At 41.2% G+C, this 20,186-nt stretch overlaps 1 protein-coding gene across 2 annotated transcripts in view; it reads left to right on the top strand.

Annotated features, from left to right (window-relative positions):
• top3b (DNA topoisomerase III beta) overlaps positions 1–20,186 on the top strand; it is an 83,227-nt gene that overhangs the window by 44,045 nt on the left and 18,996 nt on the right. For both annotated transcript variants that reach the window (XM_036131002.1, XM_012858062.3), the window contains exons 7-14: positions 47–137; positions 958–1,112; positions 1,279–1,384; positions 3,088–3,234; positions 4,215–4,388; positions 8,921–9,049; positions 9,461–9,610; positions 12,741–12,841. In XM_036131002.1, the coding sequence (XP_035986895.1) occupies positions 47–137; positions 958–1,112; positions 1,279–1,384; positions 3,088–3,234; positions 4,215–4,388; positions 8,921–9,049; positions 9,461–9,610; positions 12,741–12,841 (1,053 nt within the window). The remainder of the gene's footprint in view (positions 1–46; positions 138–957; positions 1,113–1,278; positions 1,385–3,087; positions 3,235–4,214; positions 4,389–8,920; positions 9,050–9,460; positions 9,611–12,740; positions 12,842–20,186) is intronic.

The raw sequence follows: 20,186 nt of genomic DNA on the forward strand, positions 1-20,186 counted from the left end.
TATTAATGTTATTATTATTATTACATCTTATATTGTATCAATACAGGTGGAGTCAGTGAGTAAAAAAGAGAAAGCCAAACAAAGGCCCCAGGCCTTGAATACTGTGGAGATGCTGAGAGTGGCCAGCTCTTCCTTAGGTAATTACCTCAGAACACATGTTTTCCTTGGCTGAACTGTCAGTAATCATGAAACACATTATAGCATGTGAAAATAAGATGTTAAAGGTAGAGAGGAAGATTTTTACAGAAATGAAAGTAAGAAACCCCCTTTTTGAATAACTGCGGATGCCAAGACCATCTTACCAGCTCTTCCGCTACTCAGGGGGATCACGTGAAAAAATTCTTCCAAATCCACTCTGGTCTTATTTCTTTCTACGAATGTTTTCCTCTTCTTCTCATGAACTTGACAGTTTGCTTCTTGTGACTCTCAGCCATTTTCAAAGTATACGGTGAGAGCAGCGGAGATACAAAGAACAGCTAACACCGAAGCTAACTGGTTACATAAACACTAGAAGTGTACTGCCAGCAAGTAGAAACTAGCCAGGAACATTCATGCACACTGGCGTTACGTGAGCGCGTCAGAAATATTGGCATGGGGAGCATGACCACGAGCCTTGGCTGAATATCCACACAAACAACATTGCACCAATTTGCCTTTTTATTTTTAAAGTGCTGAGTTGGGCAAACAGGAAAACAAGAGCTGTAGCAGAATGTTGTGTGGGCCCAGTGAGTGACGGTGCCAGATGAACATGCCGCTGCAACAATGTGGCTCACTGGTGAGTCTACATGACAGTTTAGCAGCAATGGGATGGAACAGCTGTGGTGTGCCTGCAGTGTGTGTTATGGACAGTTTCATGTTTTCTAGAAAAGTCTGACAGCACTAGTTCACCACTGTATGATCTTTACTTTTAGTCTGATAAAACTCTGAATATCTAATGATATGGATGTGATGTTGCAGGTATGGGTCCCCAACATACCATGCAGATTGCAGAGCGCCTATATACGCAGGGCTACATCAGCTACCCCCGTACTGAGACAACCCACTACCCCGAGAACTTTGACCTGAAGGGAGCCCTGAAGCAGCAGATCAACAACCCCGTGTGGGCAGAAGAGGTAAAACCTTATGTGTGATGAGAATACAAAATTAGCAAGCCTCATATATTCAAGGATGACTGCACAAATAATTAGAAGCAGTGTATTATATCTGCACAAGGCAATCAGAATATAATCTTATTATGTACATGTTTTTAGTCAGAGTTTAAAAAACTATTTTCACCAGGTAAAAGCACTTCTTTCCACTGGCATAAACCGGCCCAGGAAGGGAAGTGATGCAGGAGACCATCCTCCCATTACTCCTATGCATTCTGCGTCAGAGGGGGAACTGGGTGAGTCATACAATCCACATCAAAAGGGAATAATGAATATTCTGTTTGCATAATATTGCCCGTGGCAGATTATGCCAAGGGCAGTATTCGGAAGAAGACCCAGCAGAGGCTGTAATTACCAAGGAAACTTAAGAAGTACAGCTTTCCCCAGGAGCTGCTGATCATCTTCTCCACAGCCATCATTTACTCTGTCCTGTGTTCATCCATCACTGTGTGGTTCAGCTCATCCACAAAACATGACAGGTCCAAACTGTGACGAACAATTAGGTCTGGAGAGAGGATCAACATGGCTGACCCTCCCTCCATCCAGGACTTTTACATGTGTGGGGTCTGGAAAAGGGCAGTTAACATTTCTGGAGACCCCATACATCCTAGCTAAAAACTGATGTTTGCTAAAACCAGCCGCCATAGAGACAGTTTCTTCCTCCAGGCTGTCTCTCTGACCAACACTTAACAGTCAGAGTACCCGGCACCATATAATGGTCAGTAAAGTTCCCGTCTGGGAGAAAGCCTCACGGTCAAAATAAGCTAACGCTTGCTGTTATTAGCTTGATGCACACTACGGTACCCGATTAATGGGATGCACCCATCATTCAAGTCGCATCCAGCATTGTTTTCATTAAGAGCAAAGCGGAAGTGGAGTCAAACTCCTTTCTGTATGAAGTGACTTGGTGAATAGAGCTGGTTTTGAATGAGTGAGTGTGTTCATCAGGAATCTTTGTCATTACGTGTTACCATAAGGAAATCTTTGATGAGATAGACACAGGCTCAGAATTCACACAAATTACACATAACACATTTTCTTTTCTTCTTCTGAAATCAGTTGATTGTACTGACCAACAGCACTTCCAGAGAAGCTTAAAGTGTAGAAATCGTCCTTAGCTGCTAATAAAACTCACATTTGAGTCGTAAAGTCAGATAGCAATGCCTTTACAGACAATATTGATTATTGTGTAGGTGCATGAATGCATCACACAAACTGTCAGTGATACACTGATGCACACAGTAGAATACTGTGGAATAAATTTAGATCTTCAAGTTATAGAACTCTGCAAAAAAGGTGTGCTAAAAGACATTAGAATGTGAGAGACTGTGTAGATAATTCTAATGGGGTAAAGATCATGTGGAACCAACAGTGTATTTATGTAATATGTAACACACTATGAAGTGGACTGGTGGTTTATTGATACTCAGCGTGCAGAGAAGTTTTTTAAGGTGTCGGTGACAGCTGCTGATGCTCCTGATGCCTCTCTACATGTACTTGTTTTTAGTCACACTATGGGTTCTAAAACACCCCCATGATTTAGATTTCTTTTAGGGTTTAGATTAGTTATTAGCTTTAACATTGGTCGTCTTTGTTTTGAGGGTAGGAAGATGGAGGACCAGAATGCACACATATTTGAGATAGACAAATGTTGAAAAATGTTAATAAAAATCTACTAGCAATGAGAAACAATAAAAAATACAATAGAAAAAAGTCCAGTGACAGAAAATCCAAAGAAAGAAAGATGGTAGAAAGGAAAACAAAGCCCAGATCAACATGCAGCAAGACTAGATGGACTAATAAAAGGGATCGACAGGCTCCTAGACTTACATGGAGTAAGCACACTGAGAAATAAAATCCAGTATTAAAAAGAAATATTCTAGATCACGAAAATAGAGAGTACTCAACCCAAACATTTAACATTGTTCTTCTCCTGCAGGGAGTGATGGCTGGCGGCTGTACGAATACATCACACGACATTTCATCGCCACTATCAGTCAGGACTGCAAGTATCTACAAACCACAATAGACTTCAGGATTGCCACAGAGGGCTTCTCGTGTAGCGGGAAAACTCTCATATCAGCAGGTAAAGCTGGGAATTTGTATTTGGCCATTATGTGGTTCAAACGAATCATTTTTAAAAACTTGGATTTTTTATCCCTGAAACCATCTCAGCTTCGGGTTAAGCTGTTTAGAGCGAAGTCTCAGGTGAGTGCTCTTAGAGAAAATGCTGATTTTTCATGGTTTGCCACAGATGTATCAAGCAAGAATGGGTTGTGATGTCCACAAAGTTGAAGTGATGTTTCTTCCCTTAAGACTAGGCCTGGGCTATATGGCTTAAAAATACAATCTCTGATTTTATCATCCCAAATCTGATTAAGAGATTTATGTTTCACCCCTCCTTTCATTTCACAACTGGGAGTTGACCTGAATTCAAAGTGCAACTAAGCCCAAGCTTTGAAACATGGTTGTAAAACAAGATGGCGGCCCTGCCGTTGTAAACAATGAAAATATAACTAAATGTTTGCTGCTAGTGGTTTTACTCAATTGGTTAAGAACAGGCTTCACTTGTGTCACTAATATAAAAAAACAGTAAATGATTAAAGTGTCCCCTCTTTTGGTTAAAAAAAGTTTGCTCTTTACAATATTCTAACAATATATTTTCATAAACATATATTCAGCAGAGTGCATTAGCAAAATAAAATCCTGATTTTCAAAATTTTTTATCTTAATAAATTGTAAATTTGAATTAATCAATTAAATCGATTTTTCACCCAGCTCTACTTAAGACACTTTGCTGTCACTGCATCACAGTACCCAAGTTGCAATAGAGAAAATGACTGCGTCACCAGAATGAGTCCAGAAGAAAGCAGACAGGAAGTGCATTCTTTTAGACACTGGGAACCCGGTTAATATTTTTCAGCTTTTGTTTGCTTTTTAGAACACTTCCTCTTTATGTTCCGCAGTTTTAAAACAACCTTGTTGCACTACTCCATCCACTGAAGAGAAGCAGAACACAGCAACTGGTGCCAACCGGACCTTGCTGAGCTTGTAATGTGTTCACAGGTTACACAACAGTGATGCCATGGCAGGGCATTCCTCTGGAGGAAGCGCTCCCCGCCTGCGAACGTGGCGACACTTTTACAGTGGAAGAGATCAAGCTGGTGGAGCGGCAGACGAGCCCTCCTGACTACCTGACAGAGGCAGAACTCATCACACTCATGGAGAAACACGGCATCGGTATAAGCTCTGCCTACAGGAGTGTACGCTCTGACACATAATCATGTTTAGACAGAAAGCAGCTTGCTTTCTGTCTACAGTAAAGTGTGGGGCACCCAGTTTATGTTAAACGGCTCTTAAAGCCTTGATAAAGTATAAGCTGAGGTGAGAAGGGTAATGCTCTGGAGTCTCATTTACAAAGCTTGTGTACGCACAAAATGGGGCCTGAAACAGGCGTACGTTACTTTCCACCCAAAAGTTTGGATCTATAACAGAAACTTGACGGGAAAATGTGCGGTCCTCACGGCAACTCTGACCCAGGCGTAGGCTCATTTTGGAGACTGGGGGGGGGGGACTGACTCAGGTGGTGAAATGCATCCAAACTGAATCACGATTCCTCTCAGAGATTCAATTTCACTACATAGCAGACTTTAATTCTAGATGATCAGCTCATAAGAATTAAACACCACAGCGTTATTCATGCTTACGCTGGTGACACATAACTAATTGGGACCTTTGACCTTTTCACATTCCTCTTCCTGATGATCACCAGAGTGAACACCACAAATTAACAGATTATTGTCAAATAATCGGTCAAATACACTCGTGTGTAAATCTGAGCGGTGGATGCATCGGCACTGGTGGAAGACCTTGGAGGAGGGAGAATTGGGAGAAAACACGGTTTCAGGGATCAAACATTTCCAGGCCAATGATGATGACTGGCCAAAATACTGCTCTAGACTCTGAGCATTTCATTTTGCTATAACCTTGTTTTATGAAAGATTTATACAGGATCGGGAGTGATCGGCAATAACACAAAATAAACACTCAAACATTGATTCTGCTAGTATATAATTGTGCCCTTTAATTCCGCCACAGAATACAGCAAAGCAAACTCAAACAGACGTGATGCATAACAGTTTCCAAAATCGCTCTTACCGTTGGCACAGGACTGGAGAGCCGGTCAGTCCGAGCAGAGCAAGGCATCAACGTGGCTGGGCGTCTGTATGCAACCCACAGCAGACTCTGCCAGACTGAGGTAAATCTCTGTTTTTATATTCTATCAAAGGATCGGATGCGAGCGAGGATGGCCAGTCCTCATCTCCCAGTCGATCCGAACAGCCACGGTCTTAGAGCTCAATCGGCATGTGAAACAAAATAAAACGAGGAACTCAGAGGCAATCGGTGTGTGAAATAAAATAAAATGCGGCATGATCAGTATGTGAAACAAAACAACATGAGCGCGAAACAAAATAACAGAGCGCGATCGACCTGAGAATATCAACAGAAACATAACATGTTGCTCCCAGTTTCATGTGAACTCAGGCGCGATCAGCCTGGGAATAAGACATGTTGCCCACAATACAAGTGCACAAGATAAAACAAGTTATATTACTGACCAGTTGTTCCCACAATGTATTGTCAAAGAGCAAAAACAAGTTATATAACTGACCAGTTCTTCCCATAACGCATTGTCACAAGTTAAAACAAGTTATATGACTGATCAGTTTTTCCTATAATACATTGTACATTGGGGGGTGGGGGGGTCTTTATCATCACGGGGGGAAACCTCTCATTCCTCCTGGTCTCCCTCCTCTGAATGTCGATCTGAGCGCACAGCTTCAGAGGAATTTCAACACAGAGCACAGCTTTCATCTGATGTTGAAAACAGCAGTCATGTTTAATTTTTAACAAGTTCTCCTCCTGTGATTTTTTTTTTTCATTTAATAAACGCCTCTCTCTGAAAATTTTCAAGTTTCTTTGGCTTTTCTCTGTGGTTGCCACATCACCATGATGAAAAAAAAAATCAGCTGAGCCATTTGTAACACACATTAACATTGATGAGGTGCTTTGCATTGACCAGTTATGGCTGAATCTGGGCGCGTAGAGGGCAGAACACGAGGCGGAACCTGGTACCAAACGTTCAGATCTGTTGAGTAGGACAATATGTTGTTATCCTAATAGATACCTAAGGCACCGACGAGACACTGTGGCCATCAAGTGGGTGATTGCATCCCTTGGGTTTTCAAGTGGGCGCCCTCCATCTTGGGTTTTTCGCTGATAGGCCCACGACACCTCCAGAGGGTTCAGCAGTGAATCCCATCGTCACAGGTTCACTCCCATCAACCATCACACACTTGAGCCCCAGGCCAGGTCCTTCCTCTTGGTCCACAGCCACTGGCTCCCCTTTTCAGCGGCCTTGGAGAGGTCCTTGATTACCTGCCTGTGGGCCTTCCCTCGCACCCCCATCTCCCTGAGTAGCCTAGATGTTGAGCTGGCTACGAATCCCCTGCAGCTTACTTCCACCGGGCGTACCTTCACGTTCCATCCTTACTGTTGGGCTTCTGCTGCAAGATTGGTGTATCTCAGCTTCTTCCGCTCAAAGGCTTGCTCTATGGCACCCTCCCAAGGTACTGTGAGCTCAATGATGTACACCAGCTTGAGTGACGAAGACCACAGAACGAGGTCTGAACACAGGTTGGTGGATGCAATTTCCGGTGGAAAGCACAGCTTTCTGTCCAGGTCTGCCAGCATTTTCCAGTCCTGTGCTCTGCCCAGCTGCCCAATGTCAGCCCTACTGGTGATGGTGAAGCTGGCTTGACCCTCTTGAACAAAAAGTGTTGGCTGCTGGTGGGATGGAGGCGGGGGGAGCGCATTTGCATTCATCCGCTGGCATTCCAGCACTGCTGCAAGACTTCTGAGCACCTGGTTGTGTTGCCAGGTGTAGCGACCTTGGTTAAGGCTGGTCTTGCACCCCACTAAGATGTGCTTTAGTGTTGCTGGGCTTGGGCACAAGGAGCATGTGGGGTCGTCGCCATACCATTGGCTTAGGTTTGCAGGTGACGGTAAAGCTTGCTCTGAATGCCTCCATCTCCCATAGATCTTTCCAGGAGAGCTTTCTTTTCTCAACTCCTTCCCATGCTATCTACTGCCCTTGCTTTGCCTGTGCCACGGCTTGTCTGCACCTTGCTGCTTCCTCTGGACCACCAGTTTGCGCTTCTGAGCTGGATTGGCCTTGCTCCAAGTTGGGCTGCAAGTGCCAAGGCCAAGACCACTCCTCCCCTCCTGAACATGTCCCACGATGTCCCGGTGTCGGAGTGCTGCCTTTGCCTGCTCTGTAGCAGCTAGCGGGGTCCACTTCCTCCCAGTGGCCAAGATGGGTGCTACTTGGGACACAAGTGGGTCCCTGGAGTCTTGGAGCGTCATTTCCAGTCTAACCTTGGCACACTTGTACTCCTCTGCCAGGCTAGTGATGGGAAGTTCCAGCATTTCTCTGCCATAAAGCCCAATGCTACTGAGGCACCTGGGAAGGCCAAGCCACTTCCTGAAATAGGCGTTGACCAGCCTCTCCAGTTTTTCCACCTTTGAGAGTGGAACCTCGTAGAGGGTTAGTGGCCAGAGGAGTCGTGGCAGGAGTCCATACTGCATACACCAGAGCTTGAGCTTGCCAGGAAGCAAGGTTCTGTCGATGTTCTCTAGGGCACTGGCTATGTCCTTCCTGAGCTGCTCTACTTGCTCTTTGTCTTTGAGGGAGGCATCATACCATCGCCCCAGGCTCTTCACAGGCTTCTTGGTGACCGTTGGAATGGGTTCATCACCAATGTGAAAGTAGTGGTCTGACAGCCTCCCCTTGACGATGGAGATGCTTCTGCACTTGCTTGGCTTGATCTTCATGCGAGCCCGCTCGATGTTCTCTTGGAGTTTTCCCAGTAGCCGTACTGTGCAAGCCTTGGTCACAATAAGTGTGGTGAGGTCATCCATGTAAGCCCTGACTGGGGGCAGCCTCAGCCCAGGTCTTATTCGCTGTCCGCCTACCACCCATTGAGATGCCTGTATTATGACCTCCATGGCCAGGGTGAATGCCAGGGGGGAGATGGTGCAACCGGCCATGATTCCCACTTCCAGATGTTGCCATGTTGTGGTGTACAGATTCAGCTGTGATCTGTAAAGCAAAATTGCGTGCTTCTTTGCGTGCGCATGGTTTTATAAATCTGAATATTTTTTGGCCTACAGCATTTTCTTATTCCTGGCGTATGTACACTTTTAGTATGGATTCCATGCAATATTTTATAAATGAGACCCCTTGAAAGGCAGAAACATGATGGTTGGATTTCAAAGAAATCAGCCATAACCAAATAATACCCAATAATTTTAGTCTAAACAGGCTTTTTGATTCCTGAATATCATCAGTTTCTCTTCTAACGTTTATATTTTTCTTTTTCCTGATTGATCTGTAAATGAAATTGACAAGTGGACAAACATCTCTGAAGAGAAGCAGATCTTGTTCAGCCTTTTTTTAAAGCGACTAAAAGCCTGTCTGTGGACTAAAGTTCTCATTTCTTAAGCGGTTAAGTTTTATTATGGTGCTTTATCTCAAGCAGGAACGGAGTATTTCCAGGCAATATCCTAGATGTAGTTCTTTTAGAATTTACACAACTACTTTTCAGACTATTTGATCTTTGTGTTAGACTAAATTGTAAATCAGCATGAGGACATGTATCTTTGAAAGTCTGATGGTAATATATGTTTGATAATAGTCGTCGGTCTTTCAGGTACTGATGCCAGCATCCCTGTTCACATCAATAACATTTGTCAGAGAAACTATGTGACCGTAGAGAATGGGCGCAGACTGAAACCCACCAACCTGGGCATCGTCTTGGTACATGGCTACTATAAAATAGGTACTTTTTCTTCCATTCCCTTTACTCTCTTGTCTGGTTAGAGTTGGCTTCAAGGTGTTAGAGCTACATCTTTAGAATCTTGCTTAATGGAAACTATAGCGACAAATATCCTTTTTTTTCAGGTATAAAAACTGTATTCTATAGCTTTGAATTGGCTTTGGGTGAACTAAAGCTTGGTTTTAGGTCAAAGTTACATCTGGTTATATTTACACGTAAATCAACAAGGAAGCAAAAAGTGTGATATTAATAAAAGCAAAATTCTTTGTATTGCACCTAGGATGTGTTACTCTTGAACTGTGGTCAGGGGCAGCACAAAATCAGTCCTGGGTTCCCAAATGGCCCTCGGGCCACACTTTGGATACCCCTGCTTAAACATTTGTAATGTCAGTGTTTGTCTCTCTGGGTGTGCAGATGCAGAGCTGGTGCTCCCTACCATCCGCAGCGCTGTGGAGAAGCAGCTCAACCTTATTTCTCAAGGGAAAGCAAACTTCCAGCAAGTGCTGCAGCACACACTGGACATCTTCAAGAGGAAGTTTCACTACTTTGTTGATTCCATCACCAGTAGGTTAACCTGAATTTCCCCACTGTGGGCAATTAAGGATATTTCTATTCTGTTCTATTCTACTGCACCAGCCGGAACAGTCTCTGTATACAATAACAGATGTACAGCGGAGACTAGATGGTTGCGTGCACTGGATAAAAGTAAACACAGGTACCAAGGTTCCTGTGTTTAGGTACCAAGACCTTAAGCTCAGACAGAATTACCAAATTATATCTGTTTAATAAATATCAAAATAAGAGAGAGACATTTTGCTTTCTTCAAATTCAGAAGTTTGCATTGTAGCGCCCGTACCCAGTTGCTAAAAAGGTAAAGAGATAATTGAGATTAGAATGTAGCACATTGGTACTATCTAATACTGGGAAAGTTATTTTAAAGACTGCCAAACTAACCATTTACAGGAGATGCAACTTACTATTAATATTTTTACTTTATTTTTCCTCAATCATTTGACTTTAATTTGATGACGGTGTCTCCACTTTGTAGGAACTTATGAATTAATTTAGATAAAGGTATGTTTATGTCAAATACTCCCCCTGGGAATATGAAAACACTTAAAGTACTTTTAAACAAGACACTGATTAAGAATAAAAATTTAAAAAGCACGTTAGGTAAAGAAAAAAATATTATTTGCCCAAGTGACTGGGGAGAGGGACGTCTGGGCCTCCCTACTGAAACTGCTTCCCCCGCGACCCGACCCTGGATAAGCGGAAGAAGACGGATGGACGGACGGTTTATTTGCATCACATAACAAAATAAACAATAGCTTTTCACAATACTTTTTCTTCAGTTGTAGTGATTTAAAACCACAATTTCAATCCATATAAACCTGCTGTATTTCAGTTAAGGCTTTCCAAACACAATGTTCAACCCCCAGTTACCCTTTTGCATGCCTGAATCAATGCCTGGGTGCGTTGGAGCCAAAAACAAACAGCTTATTCGCACACTGAGCCAAATAAACAAAATAAAAGCACGTGCATTGATTTAGTTTTGTACTCACAAATCCTTTTGAGTTTGGATCGGAAAAAGTAGGTGTGAGTGATTACTTTAAAATGGCACTTAGCAAGTTAAGTAGGCTGGTGATGCCACACGAGCACCAAGATCTTTCACAACAGCAACATCACAAATGGGAATCCGAAAGGCTGAATGAAAGTTCTGTTGGTCCAGCAGGCCGAAAGAGTAGCTCCTGGTCCACTGTACACATTCCTTAGTAAAACTCACTTTTGTCTCTTATGGAGCCATTAAGAGTTTAACGAGCCTCCTTTAGCATTTACATTTAAATCTACAACAACATTAGTTGCTTCATCATTGAAATAACTGTTACATTGTGTAACATGCTATGCTAAAAGCTAGCTACACTTAGCATGGTTTTCTTCACGCTGCATTGTTCTAAAACTGTATAAAACATACAGACAAAGACATTTACCTGTCATATGCTTTGTAAAGTCTATTACAGTCAGTAACTCTGCATTAACCGTTGTGATGGATAACTTTACTCTGTTTTTGTCCATCATCTGCTCCGCTGTGCGCTATGGCTTTTCTGGCTCGCTCTCCCCTACGTTCTCGCGGAACGTGCCATTAATCCCGTCCACTCCCCTCTCAAAATACTTCATCCGATATGATCCAAAATTTAACAAGATTGAAACATAGCACAAATAAAAGAGCAGGGTGTGAACCTGTCACGCTGAACCCATGTAAACCTCAAACAAACTTGTGTGACATTCAAGGAACAGTAACACGACAGCAGCCTGTTTTAATCTGCTTAAACTAAATTTTCTTGGACAGATATTAGACTTGATATATTTTTAGCTGGCAAATTAAAATATTGTGTTTTAATTTGTTTTAGCTGACAAATTAAAACACAAGCTTTTCCTCCGAGTGTACATTTCACTTTTTGTTTCATCAGACCACTGTGCAATTCTCCAAAAAGGAAAATCCCTGTTCTTGATTGCATGTGTAAACTGAGATCTAGCTTTTTATGTTGCTTTTGGAAAAATTGCTAATTTATTCTATAAGAGGTATTTTGGTCTCTGATGATAGAGGACATTTCAATTCAATTCAGTTTTTTTTTTATATGGGACCAATTCACAACACGTGTCATCCCAAGGCACTTTACAAAGTCAAATGCAATCAAATCATCAGAGAGATTGGTCAAAAAGTTTCCTATCTAAGGAAACCCAGTAGAATGCATCAAGTCTTGACAAGCAGCATTCACTCCTCATGAAAGAGCTTGGGGCCACAGTCGACAGTCGTCTGCATTGTTCAGGGTCCTTGCCAGTGCATTTCAGCGTAATGGACTGTTGTCAAAGTTATGCTGCATTTAGACCGGTATGCTCATTTCGTGGAGTTTTCATGAAGTCGTGGAGAGGAAAATTCCCCTTTAACAGAAAGAACCAGAACCAGGCTCAGTGTGAACGGCTCTCTGCCTCGACCAACTGAGGTTTAGAGTTTCACTGAGGGTGAAACTCTAAACATTTAGTTTTTGCTCTGGATTGATTCGCACATTTTGCACCAAAACATTTTAGTTTTTGTGACATATTAACCCATCTCCTTCATCACCAGTGTGATGGCTGCACATTCCCACTTTCAGGAATCTTGGAACAAGATTAAACCAAACATATCAAGGTCCACACTTCTAATCCTGATATCTTGGCTCATTTTCGTTTTACATGATTTCACACAAGCAAGTTGTGTGTTCTAGACACTGCATTGAATTGTTGTGCCTCCAATGGACTCAAATCCTTTGAGCAGGATCTTAGAAAAAAATTACCATCATCTTTTACAAATAGTTTGAAGGAAAAGTAATGTGAAGATATTTAAACTTCTTGCTTTAAGTCAAAAAAAATTCTCAAACATTTGTTTCTTTCGTTTCTCTCATTATTCTGAAATAATTGAGGTAATTCTACCTGAACTAAAACATGACAAGATTAGTCTGGTTTCATGTTAGACAGTGAGAACAACAGGTTATGTGTATTTTCATTCAGTTCATGTGAATATCTGGTTTCACATGTACTGACTGAAAACTACTTATTTAGAGTAGTTATGCAAGTATGTAGGTTGTAATAAGAAAAGACATGGCATGTTGTTCTGTTTTGGTCTGGTCCATACTATCTTTATTGCTGCATACTATAGGCATGGATGAGCTGATGGAGGTCTCCTTCTCCCCTATTGCTGCAACTGGAAAGCCCCTCTCTCGCTGTGGCAAATGCCACCGTTTCATGAAGTACATCCAGGTGAGTGGATTGTCTCACTATGAAATATGATTATTTTCTTATTTCTGGAGATTTTAATATTCACGTCTGTTGTGAATCAAGACCACTGGTCACTGACTTCTTAAACCTCATCGAGTCTTTTAATGTTGTTCAATGTGTTAAAAGCCCGACTCACGAAAAAGGGCACATTTTAGACTTAGTTTTATCATATGATTTATCTCTGTGTGTTAATGAAATTTGTGAATCGGCCTGTATCTCTGACCATTTGCCTGTGCTTTTTACTGTTTCAATCCCTTGTTCGCGGGCTAAAACCTGTGCTCCTATGCGCCGGTTGCGCATAATTAATACTCAAACTGCATCACAGTTTTCAACTATGTTTAATGATGCTGTTCGTGGTGATCTTCTTGACACGTTAGGTGATTGTCATGCTTTTAACTCTGAAGATTTTTTAAGCAATTTTAATTCAGTATGTGCGGATATTCTTGATTCTGTTGCACCTTATAGAGTAAAGCGAACTAAAGCACTTTCTGAACCGTGGCTTAATGACTCCACACGCGCTCTCAGGCGCTTATGCCGGCGCGCTGAGAGAAAGTGGAAAAAAGACAAGCTTCATGTCTCTAAAGAAGTCCTTCATGAAAACCTGTCCATCTATCAGAATGCTGTTAGAGTTGCAAAAATGGAATATTTTTCCAGTCTTGTCTCTTGTAATAGTAAGAAGCCCCAAGTCCTTTTTAATATTTTTAACTCTCTTGTAAATCCTTGTGATAACTTCCCAGTTGTACCTTCGCTTACCCTTTGTGAGAGTTTTTTAAAAATTTTTATTGATAAAGTATTTGCTCTTAGGCCACCTGCCTTCTCTTCCATAGGCCCTAGCCTTGACCTCACCGTTCCTCCTCTAAATGCTGTTTTTGATCAGTTTGAACCTGTGTGTCTCTCCTCACTGGCCAGAATAGTTCAGCATCTCCGACCTACAAACTGTCCCTCAGACAGCATCCCCTCTCGTCTTTTTAAAGAGGTATTTACTACGGTGGGCTCTGTCATACTTTTATTTGTTAATTCCTCTCTTAGTACCGGATGTGTCCCAACTGCTCTTAAACATGCTGTTGTACAACCTCTGATCAAAAAGAAAAATCTAGATCCATCTGTGTTGTCCAACTTTAGGCCTATCTCTAAATTGCCATTTTTATCTAAAATTTTAGAGAAAGTGGTTTTTATCCAGATTCAATCATTCTTAGTGGCCAATGATATAAATGAGAAGTTTCAATCTGGCTTCAAACCTTTTCATAGCACTGAGACAGCACCGATGAGAGTTTTTAATGACCTATTGGTGACTGTTGACTCAGGAAATCCTGCTATGCTATTGCTCCTTGATCTTACAGCTGCCTTTGACACTGTGGACCATGGGATCCTCTTAACGCGACTTGAGCAGTGGGTGGGCATTACAGGATCTGCTCTCTCATGGTTCCAGTCTTATTTGACTCATCGGAGCTTTTCAGTGCAGCTAGGTGAATTCACCTCATCTTCAGCTCCTTTGAGTTCTGGGGTTCCCCAAGGCTCCATTCTTGGACCTATTCTTTTTCTTCTATATATGTTACCATTAGGATCAATTTTCAGGAAATCTTTTCATTGTTATGCTGATGATGTTCAGATCTACTTTCCTTTAGTATCAAAATCCAACAACCCTGTACAGTCAGTTTCTGACTGCTTAAACGATGTAAAATCTTGGATGACCTCAAACTTCCTCAATCTAAATGAAAATAAGACCGAAATTATTACGTTTGGTTGTAGTCCAGCAGTTTTTCCTCCTGGCTCCTTGGGCCCTCTTACACCTAACATTCGATCATCAGTAAAAAATCTTGGTGTAATATTTGATGATAGGTTGAAATTCGATCGCCAAGTTAGTTCGGTCGTAAAAAACAGTTTTTACCAGTTAAGAATTTTATCAAAAGTGAAAGGGTACCTGTCACGCAGAGATCTGGAGACTGTAATCCATGCTTTTATTAATACAAGATTAGATTACTGTAATTCATTATATGCTGGCTTGGACCACTCACTTTTACACCGTCTGCAGTTGGTACAAAATGCAGCTGCCCGTCTCCTTACTGGCACACGTAAACGTGACCACATATCACCCGTTCTAGCCTCGCTGCATTGGCTTCCGGTTGTTTTTAGAATAGATTTTAAAATTTTATTGTTTGTTTTTAAAGCTCTTAATGGTCTAGCCCCCCAGTATTTGACTGAGCTTCTCAGAATCCATGTCCCGGCCAGAACACTGAGATCCTCTAATCAGTTGCTACTGGCCATGCCTAAAACCAGACTTAAAACCAAAGGTGACCGTGCCTTTATGGCAGCGGCACCGAGACTCTGGAATAACTTGCCTTGGCATATTCGATCGGCAGGCTCCTTGGAGGTTTTTAAATCCTCTCTAAAAACAAATTTCTTTTCCCTGGCTTTTAATCAAGTCTATGTGGACATTTGGCAAATTATAATTTATTTTAATATTTTATTTAAATTGAAACATTTATCCTATTATATTTTTATCTGCATTCAATTTTTCTTTTTGCATTGTGTTTATGTATTTTAGCATTCAGTTTTTATCTTTTATCTGTACAGCACTTTGGTCAACCCCGGTTGTTTTAAATGTGCTTTATAAATAAAGTTTGAGTTGAGTTGAGTTGAGTCTCAAAGCCGCTGGCAAGGCCACATAAATGTTCCAGATCATCAATCACATATAAATATCCGACAATTGTAATCTGAGTAAATACATGCAGCAGTTTTCAAATTATTACTTTTTCTCATAGGGCCAAGATGGTTTGGAGAGAAGTTTCATCTTCATTGATCCAATCAACATTTGAAAACTTCTAGTATTCACTCTTGTTATATTTGATATTGTTTGATTTGTGACATTTAGGTGTGACCAAAAAAAACAGAAATATATTTCCCTTCCACTTAAGCACTTAGGTGGGACAAAAAAGTAAAAACAGATGGACTCTTTAAAGGGGGCAAATACTTTATCACAGCTCGGTAAACAGGTGACTATCTTTTAAATTATAGTTGTTTATGCTCACATGCTTTAAGTTTATAAAAGCAGAACTTAAAATCACACAACACACACAAAGCTTTTAAATTTTTGTTTGGTCCACAATATGTCTGATAGATGTCTGACCTTCCAGGTTCTTTGGCTCCTTATTTTAATTCCCATTTCACTTAAGCACTTGTGCATTAATGGATGGATAATGAAGCACATTGTCAGTGAATCTGAATCTTTTAATGGTGGGTTACGTTTAGTCGGAAAGAGCAGAGCTGGAGGCAGTGAATAACTTGTTCACGTTGCATCATGCTCTGTGACGCTGGTTTCATATTGATATGGTTTCACGTTTCTGGCAGCATTAGTAATGTTTGTTACAGTTGGTTTCACATGTATACAAGGTAATTAGAATTAACATTAACATGCTTGGAAAATTCTTGAGAACAAGTTATACTTTTGACCAAACGTTTCAGCTGAACGGTAGAAAGGTGTTAGGGTCTCTGATTTTCTTGCCTCTGTCCTTTACACCCTTTTTCTTTTGGAGCTTGTTACTTTTTCTACAGCTGTCAAAGAAAGTCGAGATTCAGTCTTCCTCCTCCTTTATCTCCATTTCGACACATCTATAAATCTCTTTTGCCGCTTTCTTATCAGGAATATAAGTTGCAAAAGATATACGCTGAGCTTTGGAAAGCTCAACCAGTTGTCGACGTGTTTCAAGATGACCCCAACAGCTTTGGTTGCTCATCATTAGTTGTTAAGATATGTTCAAACTCAGCTGACTTTTTTTAACATCACATTACCATTGCTCAGATGTACTCTATTTACCAAGGTTTCCTTTGAAGAAGCTAAAAGTAGTAATGACACTTTGTGGCTCAAATTGGTACAACAGCTTGCCAATCCCAACAATCTAATATGCCGTTTTTAAACAGTGTGTTGCTGTTGTTAATGTTACCTTCCACAGGATAGGTATATCATGTTGTATCTGTACTATTACTGGTCCGCTTCTCTTACTGGCTTCCATGTTTGCAGGCTGCTGCTCTTTTATCAAGATAAAATACCAAATGCTGCGCTCTGTGTTGGGAACCCTGGGAACTCTCATGTGATAGGCTCAGGAACCAGGAAGTAAACACGGACTACACGCTGAACCGAAGTAGTTCTGGACTGCACCTCTACGTTTGAAAGGAGAAAAACGTGACTGATACATTGTTGATGGAGAGGACTGATTGTTTATAAAGAATATTAATTCCATCCCCGTTGAGAAATGAGAATGATTTAGGTTGATTTTACAGTAAATTTCTTACTTATAGCTCCTTTAACTTTGTGTTTTCTTCTTGGGAACTCACTGCAGAACAGTATGGCGTTTGATGTAAATTGCCATGTACTGCACAGCTGGTAACAGTGAACTGCTTCATGAAATGGCATTAGCATGACCTGGTAGGAAATTTTAGAAATGGGTTAGGTGCTAGAAATAGGTCTTGCCCTTTCTTCCTCTCCAACTAATTTCTTGCTTGAGCCTTCAAACCATAATTTAGAATTAATGTTGACATCTTTAAACTTTTTCTGAAGTTATGTTGGTTGTTCAAGGAGGAGCACCAGCTGATTCATATTGGAAACCTTTGCATTCACCAAGTAGAATTATTGTGGTCGCTGGTATCTAAAGATGTCAGAATGCAGTATTTGTTTTATCCTGTTTTTTTCTAATTAATTTCACATGTGCAGTTCTATTGACAGAGACTCCAGAAAGTGTTATTTCTGTACCTAAAGTTCACAACTAATTTATTTATTTCAATAGCTAGACCTACTGTAAACCTGTGATGCTCTGGTCCCCCCTTGTGGCCATTATGCAGTTCACCTCCAGTAAGATTGAATGTAAAATATTTCCTATTTGCTTTCAGAAATTTTTGAATTTAGAGAGAGAGTTTAGAAAAAGTAGAATTGAGACTATAATCCATTTGTGTTTCCAGAATCTTACTGGTTTGGTGTAATTTTCACATATATGGAACATAAAAGATGTATAAAAGCCAGCAGCAGCCAAACTAGGTAATGATGGAGTTTTAAAAATGGAATCAACTGCTGGCACCACTGATATTTTTCCAGAGTTGAAATAGATACTAAAAACTATTCTTTTGTGAATTGGCACCATATAAACTGAATTGAATTGAATTGGAGTCTGAGCTGGAGCTTTTTAATGCTCTGCATACGGATGTGACAGCCCAAAGTTAGAAACCAGATTATGTTAAACATCAGTGCCAGGCAGCATGGCAAAACTTTCTTGAAAATTATGAGATATTTTATAGATTTGATTCATAATTTTGTAATAGAAAATGTGCTAAACCCCAGTGTTGTGCAATTATACACTGTTTAAAGTTATTTAATGTTTCATAAATAACTCTCTGTCTGTTAAGTATTGTCTGGTGATGATCAGCTCTTAAGCTGATATCAAGACAATGGTTGAAAGGGATGAATTCGAGCACTAGCAATCTTTTAACAGCAAAACCTGCACACACATAGAATAAAGGAGTGACACTTCTTTTCAAGTTCAAGAATTTAATAACAGAAATAAAATGAACATCCAGAGAACATCACTATGTAATGCTGTTTACCTGAATTAACACAATATTTCGATTAATAAATCCTCTCTACTAGGCTAGTGAAACTTAACTAAACTACTAAGCAAAATGAAGATAAAAAGAAGCTAAGCTAAGGAACTATTTACATGCAAAACAAACAAAACACAAACAAAAGTGGTTTGTAATAATGGTGGTTTTGTAATAATAATCAGAATACTTCAGTGAATCCTGGTTCACTGCAGATCTGATTAACAAAAACATGGAATGGAGTCAAAAAAACATCTGCCATGTATTTCAATCCATTCACAATGTAAAGCCCAAGTTCAACAAACATTATTTGTTGAAATAATATTCTGAGGACCGTTTTGTCCTGTAAAATCATTTAAATCAGAATCGCTTGCCTTTGTTTATGCGATTTTACCTCTGGCCGCTAGGGGTCGCTACAGCGATCGTCGCTAACCTGGTTAAAATCTTTAGTTATCAAAATTATCTTGAAAACCGGCATTAATATACCATATTGATGCGGGAATAAGGCTCATAACACCATCGGAGGATGGCGGGGCAGAATGGTTACGCTTTATGCTTTAAAACAAACTTCTTTTCAAATGTCCGAAACCGGATGTTAGCAAGGCTAATAGCATGTTTGGCTAGCGCGACCTACCGGTTAGCCCTTTGTTCTAAACACCACGGTTTACAAACATTTCCCAATAAACCTTTTTAACTTCACCCTCAGACCGCTGCCCAAACCTCTGTCCTTTGTTTCGTGTCAGTCTTGTCCAGTTTTGGCCATTCACGGGAGGAGTGTTGAAGGAGGGAAGTTGTTGACTAGCGCTAGCGGGCTAGCGCTTGGCTCTTGGCAGGCTAGCGTTAGCCTTGCAGCAGCATGTGGCTAACGGCGTGGTCGGGTCGGAGGCCTGGGCCTCCAGGCAGACTCTGACCCCGGTTGCAGTCACAAAATAAGCTGATCTCTCCTCGGCATGGGGACGTTGCTTCTGTGCCGGCTTTTCAGCTCTGCGTTGCCTGGAACCAGCTCCGTCTGTGGTGCGCTGAGAAAGCAGAACAAAGCTGGCATAGACGGATTCCTTCACTTCGGCATCTGTTTTAAGCAGAAGTGAGAGAATTATCTTTGAATCGGCTAGCAGGCTCTCCCTATGCCAGGGAGGAACTGAGTTTCAGAAAGGCTCATTCTGACTTAGCTCGAGGCCTCTTCCAGGCCCCATCGATGGTTCCCGGAGGCCTTCAGTCACATGGCTTCCCCCTCTCCTTGAGTGCTGGTCCTCAGAGGGTTTTGGAGGTGTGTGTCTCAGCAGCTTGGAGTTAGGAGAAGAGACGAAGAGAAGAGAGGTTCTTTGTCTGTGGGAGAAAAGTTTTATCTCAGCAGGAGTGGTCACAGCTGACCTCCTGCTGGGAAAAAGGGCCGTCCAAGCCTTGGGGGTCTCCTGTTACGGGCAGAGTGGAATTCCTTTGTGACCCTCTTCCACTGTTCAGAATCCAATCCGAGATCAATTATTTTGATGATCCTGGCTGTAATATCACAACACCAGGATGTAAAAATGCAGCACTGACTTTCTGTACTGAAAGTTTGTTTTTAAAATAAATGTTTATATTTGATTTATCTAAAGTTTATTGTGCTAGTCAACAAATAGAGCTTTGGTGTGGTACTCTAACTAATGCACTGCTCAAAAAAAATTAAAGGAACACTCAGGCCAGCTGACAGCTTTGCTAGGGCCCGGGAAAACACAGTCTTTTTGGGCCCCCCCTCTACATC

Source organism: Fundulus heteroclitus, unplaced genomic scaffold (genome assembly GCF_011125445.2).
Source record: "Fundulus heteroclitus isolate FHET01 unplaced genomic scaffold, MU-UCD_Fhet_4.1 scaffold_40, whole genome shotgun sequence".
In the NCBI taxonomy this organism is placed as follows: domain Eukaryota; kingdom Metazoa; phylum Chordata; class Actinopteri; order Cyprinodontiformes; family Fundulidae; genus Fundulus; species Fundulus heteroclitus.